The sequence below is a fragment of the Podospora pseudopauciseta genome (assembly GCF_035222475.1).
Source record: "Podospora pseudopauciseta strain CBS 411.78 chromosome 5 map unlocalized CBS411.78m_5.2, whole genome shotgun sequence".
Lineage (NCBI taxonomy): Eukaryota > Fungi > Ascomycota > Sordariomycetes > Sordariales > Podosporaceae > Podospora > Podospora pseudopauciseta.
This window is the reverse complement of record NW_026946666.1, coordinates 2210939-2227906: the sequence shown is the minus strand read 5'-3', so window position 1 is coordinate 2227906 and position 16968 is coordinate 2210939. Positions and strand designations below refer to the sequence as shown.

Sequence of the window (16968 nt, the reverse complement as noted above, 5' to 3'; positions counted from 1 at the left end):
CCCAAATCATTAAATTCAAGGTTGATGTGCCTCTTCCCATCTGATATCAACTCCGGTTTACTTTCCAAGGCGGAGCCTCGTCCCTCAGCCTTGCAAGCCGCATTTACCCCGCGCCCCACATGAGGTGTCCCACCTTCTAAAGTTTCGAGAATTGGGGGGGCATTGATTGACTCACACGTTGGTTTGCACAGCTATTTCATTCTCTGGCCGTTTCCGTCATTGCGTTGCCCAAACCGAGGCGCTACCATCCACAACCTGAGCTACCCCTGGCAATCGCACCCACCACAATCACTGACCAGAAAGATAACCAAAATCTACATGTCCAAACAAGGTGGTAAGGGTGCCGCCGGCAAGGGCAAGAAGCCTGCCAAGGCTGGCGGCGATGACAAGAGAGAGGATGCCCTCCAGGCTGTGATCATTGCCGATTACTTCCAAGACAGATTCAGACCATTCACTCTGGATAAGCCTAGGGTATGCCCCCAGCTACAAATCGACCATATTGAACTCTCAATGACTGATCCCATCCATAGTGTCTTCTCCCCTTGGTCAACATCCCAGTCATCGAGTATACCCTCGAATTCCTTGCCTCGAACGGCGTACAGGAGGTCTTTATATACTGCGGCACACACTCCGAAGACATCGAGCAATACATCCACGAGTCCACACGATGGAGCCCCAACAGCGCCATCTCCCCCTTCTCCTCCCTCGAGTTCATCCGAGTATCCGACGCCACCTCAGTCGGCGACTTTCTTCGCGACCTGGACAAGCGCAGTTTGATCTCGGGCGACTTCATTCTCGTCCATGGTGACCTGGTCGCCAACATCCAGCTAGATGGCATCCTGGCCAAGCACAGAGCGAGAAGGGAAGCGAACCGCGATGCCTGCATGACAGTTGTTTTGCGCTCCGTTGGAGAGGAACCACACAGAGCCGCCAAAGCTCGAGGTATCACGCCTGTCTTTGTTATCGGTGACACAGACGGCAGGTGCTTGCAGTACGATGAGATCCACCCATTAATGAAGGACCGACGACTACTTTTGGACCCTTCAGTATTCAAGCACGGATCTTTCGAATTACGAAGCGACCTTATCGACTGCGGTATCGATATTTGCACACCCGATGTCTTGGCCTTGTGGTCTGAGAGTTTCGATTATGAGCTGCCGAGGAAAAACTTTTTGCATGGTGTGCTGAAGGATTGGGAACTAAACGGCAAGTTGATCTACACTGAGATCTTCGAGGACGGGTACGCGGCCCGTGCCAGCAACCTGCAGATGTACGATTGCATCAGCAAGGATATTCTCGAGCGATGGGTGCTCCCCTTTGCGCCAGACAGCAACCTCATGCACGACCAATCATACCAGAAGGTCAAGAACAACTCTTTCGTCGAGTCGGGCGTATTGGTAGAAAGAGGGAGCAAGGTGTTACAGTCGGCCATTGGGAAGGACACATCCATCAAGGCTGGGAGCGTTATCTCGGGCAGCGTTGTTGGGAGGAGGTGTCAGGTTGGCAAGAATGTCAAGATCAAGGACAGCTACATCTTTGATGATTCCACCATTGAGGATGGTGCCGTCATTACGCACTCGATATTGGCAGGCGGTGTCAAGATTGGAGCGAATGTGCGAATCCCAGAGGGGTCCCTGATTTCCTATAATGTGGAGATCGATAGAGATGTCAGGCTGCCAACAAAGCTACCAGCGCGGATTTCCGCCAAGACGGATAACGGTCAGCCCGTTGAGAACGACGCTTCTCTTGTGGGGCCGGGTGGAAAGGGTGCCGTCTACAGCGTCACGGCAGACGACTCAGATTCGGATTCTGATGATGAGGGTGATGGAGACCCAGCCCAGCTACAAAACAACCTCATCTACTCACTCGAGGGCCTCAACATCTCCACATTATCTGTCTCTACGCTCGCATCAGAGGACGACTATGACTCAGATGAGGATGACGAGCATGCTGGATACTTGCATGCTGGTGATGGGCAGAGGGAGCGCCTGTCATCATTTACCTCTGACGATGCCTCCAAACTTGACGCCTTCCACGGTGATGCAGTCAATGGCTTGGTGGACGCTCTTCGGGGGGATGACAATGCAGACTTTGACTCGGCCAAGCTGGAGTTCATGGGTCTTAGGTTGGCTAACAACGCTTCAGACAGCTCCATGCGCCGCGCTATTGCCGTTGCGTTTACCAAGCGTGCGGCCGAGATGTTGACCCCAGAGCATGGTGGTCTGGAACCAGCCAAGGCTGCCGAGAGAGTTCTCAAAGACAAGAACGGGGCCGTCAAGTTCATCAAGGATGTCGGTGTTGGTGGTGACGATGTCAAGCAACAAACCGAGTTTGCGCTTGCGCTGCAGAAGGGGCTGGTGAGCGTTAGGGGACTTGAGCCTAGTAGAGCTGGGACACTCCTTGCTGCTTTGCTTCAGCAGCTTTACACCTTGGATGTGCTTGAGGAGGATGGTATTCTCGCTTGGTGGGCTGATAGGAGAGCTGACGAGGGTGACACGATGACCACTGTCAAGGAGAGGTGCAAGGTTTTGGTGGATTGGCTGGAGGAGGCGGATGAGGAGGATAGTGATGAGGATGAGGATGATGAGGACAGCGATTAAGCTGCAGGAGTATGCCAAGTTCATTGGGTCAGCATCGTTGACAGGTGTGCATAGCCAACCGGTGTTTGGTGTCATCGTCAAATGGGTGGGATATAGCGTGCCACACAGCCTACTCCTCCTAGGATAGATGGATACCCTTATGATTCGAGCTTTTTACTGTTCATGACTGGGAATCAAAAGTTATGGGGTATATAAAAATAGGATGGTAGTTGATGGTCACTGGCTGTCCTTGTTCCTGTCCATTCCAAACATTATGCACCTTTGGAAGAAGAGGGTGTGCAAAGGTGTAAGATGATTGGTCCAAAAGCACTTTAACCCCTCGTCACGATCCAACCCACCTCTTGCACATCCAAGTCACGAAAGTTCACGCTGCAGGGGTCTCATGGGTGCGAAAAATGCCGCGTGAAAACGCGAGTCAAACACGCGTAGGAAGCTGAAAAAAAAAAAGCGCTCCTGTGAACGCGTCTTTTTTCTTCGTTCACTGGTTCATCGCAAATGATGCAAATCAAGCTCAGAGATGCTCTTATCAAGTTCAATTCGATTCCCGCCTATGTGAGCACACACATTTGTACATACAAACAACATTCACGCACATACACACAGACAACGCGTGCACACTACCACTAGCCAGCCTAGCTCCAAACCCAAAATTCACACCGCTACCACTCCCCTACATACAACAAAACATTCACCAAGCCAACCAACCAAGCCAACCAGACATTCATGCACCAAAAACCCATCATTTCTCTTTCCCAGTCTCCTTGAATCAATCCTCTGTCCCATCCATACATCCATCCCATCATTTCCCAAAAAAAAAAAAGGAAAAAAAAAAAAAGAAGAAAAAAACAGCGCAGCAAAAGAAAAGCAGAAACTTGTGTGTAAAAGTACGTTGAGGTCGAAGGGTAATAATTAAAAACTTTGCCGATCAAGATTTGTTTGCGTTTGTTATTCTTGGTGGTTGAGAGTGTAATGACATGATATAAAAATAAAAATAAAACAGAAAACACAAAGGCATCCCAACTCCCTAAACTCCATTGCTTTGCTCAAAAACGACAAGCCAAAAAAAAAAAAAAAAAAAAAGGGGGGGGGCGGTGATAAACAGGGGGATTTGTTTATAAATAAAAATTCAGGTCAAATTTGTCGATGCAAAGTAGGGTATCAAGAAAAAACCAACAAGTAAAAAAAGGACATAAACACCAGCATTAGAGACCCAAATGTGTCTCAAGCAGTCGTATCATCAAACGTAAGCCTTCTCCTCGCCACACTCGCCGGCGTCCTGCCGCCCATTCCGAGCGGAGTCTTCCACGGCTTTTGCGCCGGGCTCGGCGTCATGTGCACAAAGTCTTCAAAGTTGAAGGCGTTCATGCCGGGTGTGGCGGGGAAGGGGTTGCCTCCGCCCGGGGTGGTCATCATCGAGGATGGAAGCGCCAAGTTGTTCTTCTTTGGTGGTGGAGTGGAGGGGGGCTCCATCAGCCGGTTGTTGGTTCGGGGTTGAGCCGGGGAGGGCGAGGCGGCGAGGTACAACAAGAGGTCGGCACCTTCCTGGCCCGTCTTGTTGTTCATCGCGTTGTCATTGTCCGCTGCTGATTGCCTGTCTCTGGGCTTCTTCATGAGGCTGCGGCTGCGCATTGGTGGGGTTCGGGGTGGTGATATGCGGATGCTGTTTCTGGCCTGGAAGGATTGGATGGGGAGGTCATCATCGTCATCAGAATTGGCGGCATAGTTTGTAGAAACGTAAACGTCGCTGATTTGTTTGGAGCCTGCATAAAACGACAGATCAGGACCGGCCGAGGTGGTGAAGTGTTGCTGTCGCTTCGGTTTCATGGGTGATGACTGAGTGAGCTGGTGTTCAGAGTCTTTCCACAGGGGGTGGCTGAAGGATCTGTGGGCGGTGGGGGACTGGCGAAAGCGTTTGCTTGGACTCGACATGGTGTGATCAAAAGATGCGACATATGTGCGCTTTCGGTGACCGGTGCTGCCATTGCTGGACATGATAGCATCGGAAAAGATGGGCGCCTTGAGCGGGGAGCTCATCAATGTTCTCGAGGGGTACGGGAGGTCGGATGCGCTTGAAGAGGAGTCGGACAAGATGTCACCGTCGGGATAGCGGTTGCGCCGAATCCTGTCCTCGAACCTGGGCTCGATCTTATCGAGGGTCAGGTCTTCGAGCCCATGCTTCGTTTTGAATTGGGCAAGAGCGAGGCGGTTCTGCAGTCTCCTGGCCATCTAAGTTTCTCACCGTCAGCTACCTAGGGAGGGAGGCCGCTTTCCGGGTACTTAGAACATACCTTGCTGATTTCAGCCCTCTTGAGCACCTTGCCCGCAACCTCCTCGGGATGTATCTTCAACGGCGACGACATCATGTTGCCGGGTTGCAGGCACGCAGGCAGTTCGGTACAGATCTGGTGGTCGAGGGTGGGACTGGCGGAAGGTCAGAGATTTGAGGTCTGCCTGGCTCGGCTGGATGGGGTCCCCTGAGACCGCAAGGCGCCTAAGCGCTGCCGTTGAACAGGAAGAAGGGACAACCAAGCAAGATTCTGGATGAAACGCCTGTGTGTGCCTGGTGCGCTGTCGAGGAGGTACAAGATGGCAGAAACGACACGGGCAGGACTGCAACAAGACAGCCTGGGGATCGAGAGATATCTGAGTGAAGAAAGGGAACAGATACTAGTAGCAGTGTTGATACTTGTCAAAGAGGTTGGAGCAGCAAATTCACATTCCTGTGGAAACCGGTAGATTAGCTGAGCACTGGCCCTCCTGTGTCTGCGGCACAGGGCGGTCCAGGGGGGTGCTATGGCCCGCCAATTTGTTCGGTTACCACTGGCTACCCCCTCGTGCCTTGCCAGGCACCTGCACCTCATCCCCGCCAAAAGAAGCCTTTTGTTCTGCATCTGGAAGTCGAATTTTAATCATCCAGATAGATCATCGACGAAGTCTACTAGAAGGGTGTCGCAATTGGATGCACAACATGATGTCCCAAAACCCCGGGAGCCGCCGCCATCAGCCTATCCATTCTCTGACCTTGTCGCCCTGTGCTCCTTATATGTAAGGTATTCATAAGATGCCGACCTGGTGTCCGGGGCTACGACATCATAATAAGTGTTTGCGATATGGTGACAGCGTCTTGGCTCTTTTTGCATCAGGGGGCGGTTGGGACTCCACAGCCAACCACGTTCCATGGGCAGCTAGGCCCAGGTACGGCAGGCTGAAAATATCCGTCGTGTGCTTTTTGACTTCTTTTAATTCTTTTAGCGAGGGGTCGGTTCGTCGCGAGAGAACGTTTGGAAGAGAAAGAAAAGTTTCATGGAGGAACCGGTTAGTGCGCCGTTGCATCACCGGAGCAGCAAAGACGGTGCCTTGCAGCCCTCAGCCCACGGAACAAAGCACCGGAACAAGTATCCGATCATAGTAGACTGGCGGTAGCAACAAAAACAACCCCAAGTACTTGCATGAATTGCATGCGAGCTGAAGTCGGAAGCTCTCCACCATGTCCATGTGTGGATCAATGCTCGCTCAACAACAATCGAACTGCATCTTATGATCTTACTCTTTTATACATAACACGCCGCCGCTTTGAGCCTCGTTGCCTCTCCCTACCGGACCATGTCTCGGCGACTGACCGAAGAGCTGTCAGGCCTGTCAGCGGCCCTGCTTCGGCCAGACAACGGGAGCCAGAGTTGAGAGATATCTTGAGTGGGAGACGTTCCCTGTTTTGCGATGGGCCTTATTCTAACTTGTCAGGTTGGCTTCGATCTCGAATGGCACCCAAGAGGTCTTCAGAAGAGTGGAGGCAGGATCCTCTTGGATGTCTTGGAGTGTGGAAAGCGTCGTCAACAAGAGTGCCCACTTCCCATATCAATTCCACTTTCCAGCTTCTCGCCAAGAGATATATTGAGGTCAAAAAGCTCACGCAATCAGATGGATTGTGGCCATCCTTTCAGCCCCCTTGCTGCCCCTGGCGGTTTCCTGCCGGGTTGTTGATCTCGGACGAGCTGTCCGATTCTCACCAGCTCTTACAGCGCCTGCCCCCGTCTTATCCGTCCTCCTGCTCTCCCATCCTATCGCTTCTCGCCGACCCAAATTCGTGGTTGCAAAGCTGCCTTGTTCCGGATACAGCAGTTGACAGGATCCAGTCCCGTCGTCTGGTTGCATCGCTGGCCCAATCACCCAGACGTCGACCAATTGCAGACCTACCCTACGTCATTGACACATTCCAAGCTTTACCTACTACACACTACACTATTCCCTAATACCTACCCAGCAGCTGTCACCTCAACTGCCGCCGATATCTTCGCTGCGTGCGCGACACAGATCAGATTGCGAAAAGGAAGATCGTACACCAGAACCGTTCCGAGAGCTGTTGTTGTGCCACTTGACGGCCGCTTCCCGTCCTACCTACACCATCTTCCATTTAGGGGCAGGCACAGTGCACCGTCTGACGACCACAGGCGCATCTTTAATACCTAACTTTCCCCCCACCCCCCACCTACACCACCTTCCTCCCATCCCTCACGCTATCTGCGCCACGATCCATCCATTGACCGTTGGCAGCCCGTTCTTTTTCGATTTTCTCGTATACCAGAGCGAGACCCGGGGCAGCTGTGCGAGATCTCCCTCTCCAATTTTCAATTGGGGGGTTTTTTTTTTCTTTATTTTTTTGAGCTGCGGCATTACATTCGTTTGCTTCTTCGACCCTTGGTAGTTGGAATTGGAGTTGGAGAACTGGAATTGGAATCGAAATTTGGAGACTACCCATCTTAGCATCCCTCGCTCCAGCCATGGCTCCGTCCCTCTTCAACTTTAAGGAACTGCGGAGGCGGTCCAGGCAAAGCTTCCGGACCGAACGATCGACCGATACGTCTAGCGACGCCAGTAACGGTACTACTCCTACTTCCGGGTCCTCGACGCCGCCATCGATCGGCCAGCAATCCGATCCCGCTTTGAATCTGCAATTGGCAGACAAATTCCTCTCCCCGTCCTCTGCCGGTCTCTCACGCCCATCAGCCCAGCCATACCCCAACGGTGGCAGCAACCGATACAGCGTATCAGGCATGGCAGGTCTTGGGTCACCTGTTTCAAACGGCGGGAAGGGCCCAAGTTTGCCGGTGTCCCAGTACTCGCCCCGGATCACAAATGTGCCAGACAATTCCTGGGTAGGTGTTCATATGTGAGAAACCCAGTCCGGCACAGCTAGACTAACATAGAACTAGGCATATCAAAAGATTTTGTTGGTCTATGGTACAGTTGGCGACCCCTCTCAACAGTCGGTTGACGGGACAGTCACTGTGAGCCGCTTGGACGACAACTTCCCTCCAGTCTCGTGGCCAGTATGCAACTCCCACTTCAAGGCACTTGTTTACATGATGCCCGGCGCCAATCGCCTGCGCTTTGACTTCTCTAGCCCCAAGCTTGCCAACAGTGGATCTTCCAACCCTATTCACGCTTCCTACCTAACGGTTCATATGATTCCTCCGGTTGCTGCACCACCACTGCAGCTTGCCATACTGTTGGCAAAGGATTCACCAGGCACGTTCGATGCAGTCCCGGCCAGGATCGAGAGGGAGGGTAATGGCCTTGACACGGCGGTCCGCAAGCTCCGCATGGCTGCGTACCTGTGGCAAGCCTTTACTGCGGAACAGATGTGGCGCAACAAATTCGGCCGTCGCACTTTTAGGTTTGAGGAGGAGTGGACGACAGGCACGGTCAACCAACGAGACAGGCAAAATGGGACGATGCGCTCCGAGGCGCGTGTTCATGTCATCCGAACCGACAAAACACTGGCAGAGCTACGGAATCTGAACAGGGCACAGCAGAATCCTAATGCATCCGACTCAGGGGGCCTATATGGCATTGCCGCCGACGCTGTGCGCGACTATTTCAAACCGCTACCCGGACAAAAGTTGTACGTGTCGGTTCTCCTGCTCGATGCCCATTGGGACACGGCCTCCAAGACAATCGTGGGACATGCTGCGCTGGGCGGAAATGTTGGCGATCTGCACCTGGGTGTGTTTGGGTCTCATTGCCTCCAGAGCTACCCAACGAGCTTCGAGGAGGTTGTCCCTGCTTTTACCGACTGTACGCCTACAGACACGAACCATGTGGGCAACGACTGCAATGATGCCGGGAGCTCGTGGGAGGCGGCCAACATAGGAATCGGCGCCCACATGCACGAAACCGGGCACCTCTTTGGCTTGCCACACCAGGAGAGCGGGGTCATGCTGAGGGACTACGTTACGCTGAACCGTACGTTTGTCTCCCGCGAAGCATACTCGACCCGAACGCGGTCCAAGGGCGGTCCCGTGACACAGGAGGACGAGTGCACCTGGCACCGTCTGGACTGTCTTCGCTTTCGCAGCCACCCGTGCTTCCGACTGCCAAACGACATGGTGCTGAATTCGGATGACAGCGTGCAGGCATGGCCGGTAGATGGCCTGACCGTCATGGCAGCCACGGGTGTGTCGTTCATCGAAATCTTTGGCGAAGGGGATGACGTGTGTCACAGTTGGATCGAGTACCCCGCCGAAAATGGCAGTGTCCAACGGTCAGTCACGCTGAGCGAGCAGGACTTGCGAAGCCGACTGCCCGAAGGCAAGCGGAAGGGAACCATCAAGCTGGCGATTAAGTCCCACGGCGGTGGCTCATTGGATATTGACGACTGCAGCAAGTTCTGTTCGACCAAGTCTTGTCTGAAACTCCCAAGCGCTCTTCCTGGGATTCCCAAGAATGCCTACCGTGGCAAGAAGCTGGGAGCGTCGCAGCTGGAGGGTAGCCAGCCTCATGAATTTATCTTCACCAGTGCTTTGAGACAAGACCGGGTCTTGTCACGTATTATCTTTTACCACGGCTTGGCTGTGGATGGCTTGGAGTTTGTTTATGACGATGATTCAAGACAATTGTTTGGCAAGAGAGGCGGAAAAGAAGGGGGAGACACTTTTGATATGGGTGAGTTTCTTGTTCCCTCAGTCTCTTTCGATCAGCCAGCCACTAACATGCACAATCTAGATATTCGCCGTGGTGAATACATTACCGGCTTTTTTGTTCGCTCTGGCTTTTGGGTGGACGCTATTCAGGTCTTGACAAGTTTGGGGAGAAGATCGCCATTGTTTGGTAATGCCCACGGAGGCGATGCGTAAGTTGTCCGCTTTCTTCGTTGTTGAATTGGTGTAGCCGTGTCAAGCTGACGACTGTGCTTTGTATTAGCCACACACTGATACCCCCCAGAGGCTACAACATCTGCGGTGTCACCGGCAGCTGCGGCTCCTGGGTGGACGGCTTTTCCGTTATCGTCACGAGATGATCCCTCGACAACATGAGCAGCAGCCGAGATGAGATTATTTTGTGCTTCCTTGACCTGTCACTTTTTCCTTCCTTTTTAACCTACGTCACCCACGATTTTACTTAGCGTGCGAAACGCGGGACGAGGAACAAGAAACGGGGATACTAATCTAATGGGTGTTACATATGAGGTGGCGGGCTTGGGAAATAGACTTTTTTTTTTTTTTTTTTTTTTTTTTTTTCATTACGCACACACACACACACACACACACACACACATACACACACACACGCACGCACAGAGCCACCACACCCATGACATATCACATGGGTTATAAAGGATACCTATCACTTTTTATGTTGTTTAATTGCTAGCGTTTTCGACCTATGGGGCTTGATTTTGGGGAGTGAATGGGAAGCCTAACTTTTGTATTTTCATTCACCTGTCGGGAGGGACTTGAGGAACGAAATTGGCCGTTGTCCTCGGTTACCTACTTTGGTGGAAGGGGGGGGAGGGGTTGGCAGGAAGGGGGAAACGGAAATTCACTTTATCAACTGCTTTTGGTGTGTGCTGCGTTTTTGGTGGGCGAGTTTTGATTGATTGGGAGAGAACACATACATATACCCCTTTGGTACATTACATATTACATTGCGCGCTTTTGCAGATTCTGTTTTTATATATTGGTGGAGTTTGCAAAGAATACAATGGATTGGGTTGTGCTTGCTTGAGGTTAGGTGCTATGTTTTTTGTTTCAGGTCTTGTGTTGTGCTGGGTTGTGTGTGTATGTGACTATCCATGATGCGTGGTGGCTGGTTGTTGGGGCTGTTTAACTTAGTATGCGTTCTGTTTTTGAGTATCGGTCAAGGGCTGGGTTATTTTTCATTGTTGTGACCAGCTTGCAGGTTCTGGTATTTTATGGTGAGATGGAGGCACTTTAACAGAGAGCGGCTGCTTTGCCCGAAGAAGTTGATCTACCTGGTAAAGGTACCTACCCAGATGTAACTGCCAACCCGGGTCCCGGACGCCTTGTCTCGTGGACGAAACTGGCGGGTCGGTTACTTGCCTATGTGTGTGCATTTCTAGGAGTACGTATGGCACTACAGGTGTTTTCTTCCGAGGGCGCATATGCACATGCTCTGCGGCAGGCAGTTGTTATGGGATGTTGTGCATCGAGATCGATGTTGATATGACAAGATTTGTCTAGTAAAGTGTTTGTTATCATCACCGTGTGCATGATGGGTGTGTAAACTGCTGGGTATCTTTTTACTGAATCGTCTCCCCCCAAGCCTTTCTTTAGGAAGCAAGCCATTTCTTAGGTAGCTCACCAAATCGAATGACATATGTGCCGTTTTAGAGCCCATCGTCATCTACGTAGCTTCCCCCGACTAACCCCCGTGTAAACTAAGAAACCCGCCCTCTCTCCTCCGGACCGCTGTATCCACCACGCCGTTCCTCATTTTCTCCCATATAGTAGATTAATACCATCCAAATTCCATTTTCCATGTGCTGAAAAGTCTACTTCGACGACCTCGCCGCGCCCTCCGAGCAGATAATAGCCCTCTTGTCCTCCTCACTAAACATCCCAGTCCCCTGCTGCAGCGCGCTGATCAACACGGCGATCGAAGAGTCAGGCTTGAAGTCATCGGCTGAGCGGACCGCGTCGAGAGCCTCCCCGAATTCTTGAGTCGCGCGCTGGAGGTAGTAGGACGTGAACTCGGCGTCGACTTGCTTTTGGGATTTTTGCTGCTGCTGGGGTTCTGGTGAAGAAGACATTTTGGCTTGAAGATTCTTTTCAGGGATTTAAGAGATTTTAAGAAGCCGGATTTCGAATATATCCTTTCAGTTCGATGTAGTCGATGGGTGAGAGGATGTAAAGTTCGGAAATGAGTTGAGAGTGAGTGAAGAAAGGTTTTGGAAAGGGTTAGGGAAGGTTTAAGTGATATGGCCCGTGCACATGCAAGGCCGATGAGGACCAACCCCTCTCCAACTCTCGACAGTCTTACACACAACAATATTGGAATGTGAGAATGTAGAAAGCATTGAATTCATGATACAAAGTAAACTCCCATAAAAGTGACCCGCCCACACAGTAAATATCAAGCCGAGGTATCTAAACCAGTCACTGATGCAATCTCTTCCCATCCCAGCCATAGACCCAGCCAATAATCTTGTGCAAGCCCGTAAAACCGTAGCAGAGTAACCATCCAGTACTCCATCGATGATGTATAAGAAAGTATAAAAGAATTCCATCCGTTTGCTCCATCAAGGCCACCGTAAAACCAAACATGAAATAAACATAACGACTTTTAACCCCCCACCCTGCCCTTCACAGCCAAACAGTAAAACTGCAGTCTACCCCAGCACAGCCTTACCAGCCGGGCTACTCGTAGTCTTCTTGACCTGCTTCCTCCATTGATCCCTCATCTTCCTTATCCTCTCTTCTCTCTGCATCTCCTCGACACAGTCTGCCAGCCTCTGTCGGACCTTCTCATGCTTCTGCCAATCCTTGGCACCCATCTGCATCCGCACTATGAATCTGACAGCGGTGAGAGCCCGTTTCAGCCTTGTTGCTGGTGGTTTTGGTTGCTTGTAAAGAACCATGGCATTGCTGTCACCGTTTGGCAGGTGTGATTGGCCTGACGACCGTCTAACAGAGCTCAGCTGGGAAAGAGCATTACGATTCGAAGGGTTAAGCTCAGCCCGTATCCGGTTGATGATCGCCAAGTCAGCCTTGTTGCTGTTTTGCTGTTAGCATTATTCGTTAGTGAGAAAGCAAGCAGAGGGGAAACGTACCAAGCATCCCTGATCTGCACCTCCAGGAGCAGATACTTCTTTGCAAACGCCGCATCCTTCCTCAGCTTGGCCTCCCGGTCCCAGCAGGCTTTGAGCCACTCCATCTGCATGACCATGCCCCTGATTTCCTTCTCATGCCTCCTCTCCGCAGCTTCGGCGGCTCTGATGATTGCGTCAGTGTCCACACTACCCTTAGTAACGCGAACCAGAGCACGCTCCTCGGTAGCCGCCATTGCTTCCGCCACAGCCTTGTCCTTTTCCGCCTGAAGCTTCTTGAAATCCTTCTGGAGCTTCTCGGCGCTGGTTCTGTAGGCCGCCCTCTCATTCCTTGCCCGTTGTAGCTTCTTCCGCAGTGAGATCTCAACATCCATAAGCTCATCCAACGCCTCACGGTGCTCGCGCAATTCGCGATCAAGCTTGTCGGCAGTGAGCTGAGACTCGCGGAGCATCTTGTGCAAGTCACGGCGCTCCTCAAGAGACATTTCGCTGTGGTTGGTGTCATTGCCGTTCAAGTGCTGCTGCTCACGAATGGCAGCGGCCAGTTGATCACGTTCACTCTTGTATCTCTCCATCTTGGCCTTGTGCTTCTTGAGGGCTTCTTCATGGGCAGCAGCCGACTCTTCCGCGGCGAGTTGGGCGTCATCAAGCGCTTGCTCAAGGAGAAGTTTCTCGTCTTCGATCTCTTCAAGCTGGGTCTCTAGCTCACGAGCAGAGGCCTCGGCCTTGCGTTCGGCTTCTCGCAGAGCTTTCTTGAGATCGTGTACTGACTGAGCGGCCGTGGAGAGTTGGTGACGGAGTTCTGATATCTCACTCTTCTGGGCGGAACCGCCCTGTGAAGATGGCGAAGAGGCAAACCTTTTGATCTCTGCTTCATGAGCCTTCCGTTCTAGTTCGGATATTTGCCGCTTGAGTGACTTGATGGTGTCCTTTTGCGAGGCCTCCGACTTGAGCTGCTCAATTTCCTTCTTCCTTGCTGCCGAGAGCTCTTTTTGGAGGAACGAGAGTTCACTGTTGCCATCAAGTCCCTGAGCTGGCAACTGTGGAGCGGCAAGCTGGGTTTCGTAGTCTTGTACACGGCGCTCCATCTCACGGATGGTTCGGCGAAGGCTAGCAAGCTCCTGGCTGTCTGTAGACTGACGTAGCTTGGCCTGCAGTTGGCGGATCTCATCTCCAAGGCGATCCTCCTCAGCTGCAGCCTTCTCAATCTCACTTTCCAAAGATCTTTCCACCTCTTGCTTCCGCTCTGCCAAGACCTTGTTTTCCTCTTTCAAGCGGCGTAATTCGGCTTCCAACTTTGTCCTGGTGACACGGAGGTCCAGTCTCTCTTGGTCGATCTTGAAAGTGTCTGCACCATGTTGCCCTTTGAGACCGTTGATTTGGGCCTCCAATTCATCACGCTCCGCTCTCATCTCCTCAAGAGCCGCCCGGACAGATCGGAGCTCGGCGTCCAGAGTTGTAGAACACTCCTGAAGGGTCCTCCGCTCCTTTGTGAGCTGGGATACCTTCTCCGTAGCATCGGCAAGCTGGAACTTGAGGCGTGCCACATTGTCATTTGTCTGCTTTGTAGACTCTCGGGTCGCAGCGGAAGATGCCTGAGCGGAATCGGCCTTTATCTGGAGCAAGTTGATCTCGTGCCTTAGTTGATCACATTCATCTTGGTGTTGTTCCAGTTCGACGCGTGCCCTCTCCGACTCTTCATCGATGGTGGCCTGCAAAACTTCAACCTCATCCTCGAGTGCTTCTATCTTTTCCTGCTGTGCTTGGCAATCCAACTGAGATTGCCGGAGCTCATCCTTGACAGCAGATAGTTCGTGGCGAAGCTCCTCCAGCATGGACTGTCTGGCATTGAGATCTGAACGGAGCTGTTCAATCTGCACCTTCAAAAGCAGCTCATCTTTCTTGTGGCGTTCTGTCTCGCTTTGTAGAGCTTCTTGAAGCTTTGACTCTTTGCTCGACAAAGCACCCTCGGTGTCCCGTAGCTTGTCGATGGTCTTCTGGAGACCAGCAGCCCGCTCCTCGGCCCGCTGTTTTTCTGCCTGGAGTTGATGACGCTCCGTTTCCCATTTTTCGCTGTCATTGTCGTACAGGTTATCCTTTTCGCGGCATTCGGCCTGGAGGTCGGAGATCTCATCGTTCAAGCGGTCGATTTCGTCCTTATACTGGCTCTGGATATCGCGCTCCATGTTAAGAGCATGCTGCTGTTCCCGTTCCAAACTTTCCTCGAGCTCCTCCACCGCTTTTTGGAGACTTTGGACTTCCCCTAGGAGAGAAACAGATTCATTGGTCAGGGCATCATGACGGGTCTGAAGGAGATTCTTTTCGTCGGCGCGCATGTTGAGGTCGGCCTGTGCCTGGTCCAGCTTCGCCTCAAGAGATAGGCGGATTCGCTCGGCATCGTCTCGCTCCTGTCGTGCCGATTTGAGCTGCATCCGGAGTTCATCAAACTCTTTTCGTTGTGAGCCCTGCTCCTCGTTCAACTGGCCCTCGATGGCTAGACGAAGACGTTCAGCAGAATCGCGCTCCTCACGAGCCTCCTTGAGCTTTGCCCGCAGGGTCTCCATCTCCCTTTGCTGAACCTCACGTTCCTCCGCCACGACGGCGCACTCCTGTCGAGCTTTGTCGACTTCAGCCTGCAGGCGCGACACCTTTTCTTCCACTTGACGAGAGAGACCCTTGGTTACTACAGACTTGTCTGCCATTTCTTCTTGCAGCTCCTCCAGGTCATTCTCGGCTCGTTCTTTTTCGGCCACTGCGTCCTGAAGTTTGTCCTTCATATCATCGACTTGCTGTTCCAGCCGCCGTACGTTGTGTTCTAGATCCTCGATGGTGTCCTTGGCCTCGTGAAGACGGTCCGAGTCTTTTGCCTTTTCCTCCATCTCCAGCATACGCCGTTGTGCCTCCTTAAGCTTCTCCTCAAACTCGGTCACCTTGTCTTTCAAATCCTCAATCTCGTCCTCCTGCTGTGTAATGACGTCGTCTTTTCTTCGAAGGTCATGTTCAAGGTCGGTGATTTCGTCCTGCAAATTCCCTAGCTTGTCCTGCTCCTTTTGTTCTTCCTCTATCCGCCTCTGAAGTTTACCCACCTCGGTCTCCTTGTCTTCCAGCGCCTGCCTAAGTCGCTCCAGCTCGGCACCTTGATCCTCAATGGCGTACTTCTTTTTTGCTTTTTCTTGTACCTCGACAATCTGTTGTCGGTATGTCTCGAGGTCCTTCTCGGCTGAAGTAAGATGTTTCTTGTACCGTTGGAGCTCTCGTTGCATGGTGACCTTGTCGACTTTGAGCTCCGTGTTCTCCTTGAGAGCGGCTTCGCTGAATCCCGGCCCGGCCTTGCGCAACGCCTCCTCCAAAAAGTGAATCTTGAGCTTGAGGCCAAAGTTCTCCTTTTCTATTCTGTCGATCACGTTTTCTTGCTCACGCAACGAGAGCTGGTTGCCGTCTTCGAGTGGGCCCTTGCCACTGTTGTCGCGCCGCCTCATGACCAGCGGAGTGGATGCAACACTACTACTGTCCACTTCGGGGAGAGGCGTGTGTTCGATCGACGACGTGTTCCGAGAGCCAAGGTAAATGCTAGTCTCGCCGGCGTGCAGAGGCGTCATATCTTCGTCGATTCTGTTGAGAAAGTTGAGAGTCGAGGCCCGGCCCAGCCCATTTTCCTTGCCAGCGCCATATCTTCTGGCACTGTTTCGGGTCGCAGACTTGAGGAGGGGGGTGAACTCGTTGCCTCCAAAGCCGGGGAGGTTTTGTCGATCCCTCAGAGGACCTCGACCACCGCGCGGGGTCTTGAGGGTCGGTCGGCCGCCATTACGGAGCTGTTGTAATAAATTCGCGTCTTTGGATGGTGACTGGAAATCTGACAGTTCTTGGGAAAGGTCAAAGTCTGGCTGGCGTCCAAGGAATGTCGCGTCTCCAATGTTGGTCCGTGGCGTGTCCAGACCGCCAATGCCTGGCTGCACCATGGCGATGGGGGGGTAAATCAAATGGATTATCGATCACAAAGTCTCGGGGCTGCTGTGGAGAATGAAATGGCCAAAAAAAACACACAAAAACAACAATAAATGCTGCTGTCAGGCCGTCGCCGTCATGGGTGGTAAATGCTGCGCAATGAACAAAAAAAGTTAAGGCAAAATGTTGAGAACGGAGGACAGCAGCAGGCTGGAGTCCAAGGAATTGTCGATTAAGAGCAAGGCACGCGCATGGGCTTGTGAGGAAGTCGCGTCCAGAATTATCTTTGGACGTGTCGGGAAGCACCCCTGCAAGGAACCTCCGGAGTTTGTTTACTTTAGCAGTTACCAGCCAATC

At 52.2% G+C, this 16968-nt stretch overlaps 5 protein-coding genes across 5 annotated transcripts; 2 read left to right on the top strand and 3 right to left on the bottom strand.

The window, feature by feature from the left end:
* On the top strand, positions 1 to 2780 carry GCD6 (translation initiation factor eIF-2B epsilon subunit, GEF). Its single transcript, XM_062913179.1, has 2 exons — positions 1 to 471; positions 531 to 2780. Exons 1-2 carry the CDS (start codon positions 319 to 321, stop codon positions 2598 to 2600), a joined length of 2223 nt encoding a protein of 740 aa, XP_062764445.1. The 5' UTR covers positions 1 to 318; the 3' UTR covers positions 2601 to 2780.
* Positions 2781 to 3072: 292 nt separating this feature from the next.
* QC763_505890 (uncharacterized protein) lies at positions 3073 to 5899 on the bottom strand. Its single transcript, XM_062913178.1, has 2 exons — positions 4889 to 5899; positions 3073 to 4826 (listed from the first exon to the last, which is right to left on the bottom strand). The coding sequence occupies exons 1-2, from the start codon at positions 4961 to 4963 to the stop codon at positions 3822 to 3824; spliced, it is 1080 nt and encodes a 359-aa protein (XP_062764444.1). The 5' UTR covers positions 4964 to 5899; the 3' UTR covers positions 3073 to 3821.
* Positions 5900 to 6167: 268 nt separating this feature from the next.
* QC763_505880 (uncharacterized protein) lies at positions 6168 to 11847 on the top strand. Its single transcript, XM_062913177.1, has 4 exons — positions 6168 to 7753; positions 7811 to 9542; positions 9603 to 9729; positions 9801 to 11847. Exons 1-4 carry the CDS (start codon positions 7379 to 7381, stop codon positions 9895 to 9897), a joined length of 2331 nt encoding a protein of 776 aa, XP_062764442.1. The 5' UTR covers positions 6168 to 7378; the 3' UTR covers positions 9898 to 11847.
* On the bottom strand, positions 11392 to 11649 carry QC763_505870 (uncharacterized protein; the record flags this gene model as incomplete). The annotated part of the gene is made up of 1 exon (XM_062913176.1): positions 11392 to 11649. The coding sequence occupies one exon, from the start codon at positions 11647 to 11649 to the stop codon at positions 11392 to 11394; it is 258 nt and encodes an 85-aa protein (XP_062764443.1).
* Positions 11848 to 12228: 381 nt separating the features above from the next.
* QC763_505860 (uncharacterized protein) lies at positions 12229 to 16873 on the bottom strand (the record flags this gene model as incomplete). The annotated part of the gene is made up of 2 exons (XM_062913175.1): positions 12670 to 16873; positions 12229 to 12613 (listed from the first exon to the last, which is right to left on the bottom strand). Exons 1-2 carry the CDS (start codon positions 16623 to 16625, stop codon positions 12229 to 12231), a joined length of 4341 nt encoding a protein of 1446 aa, XP_062764441.1. The 5' UTR covers positions 16626 to 16873.
* Positions 16874 to 16968: the final 95 nt, after the last annotated feature.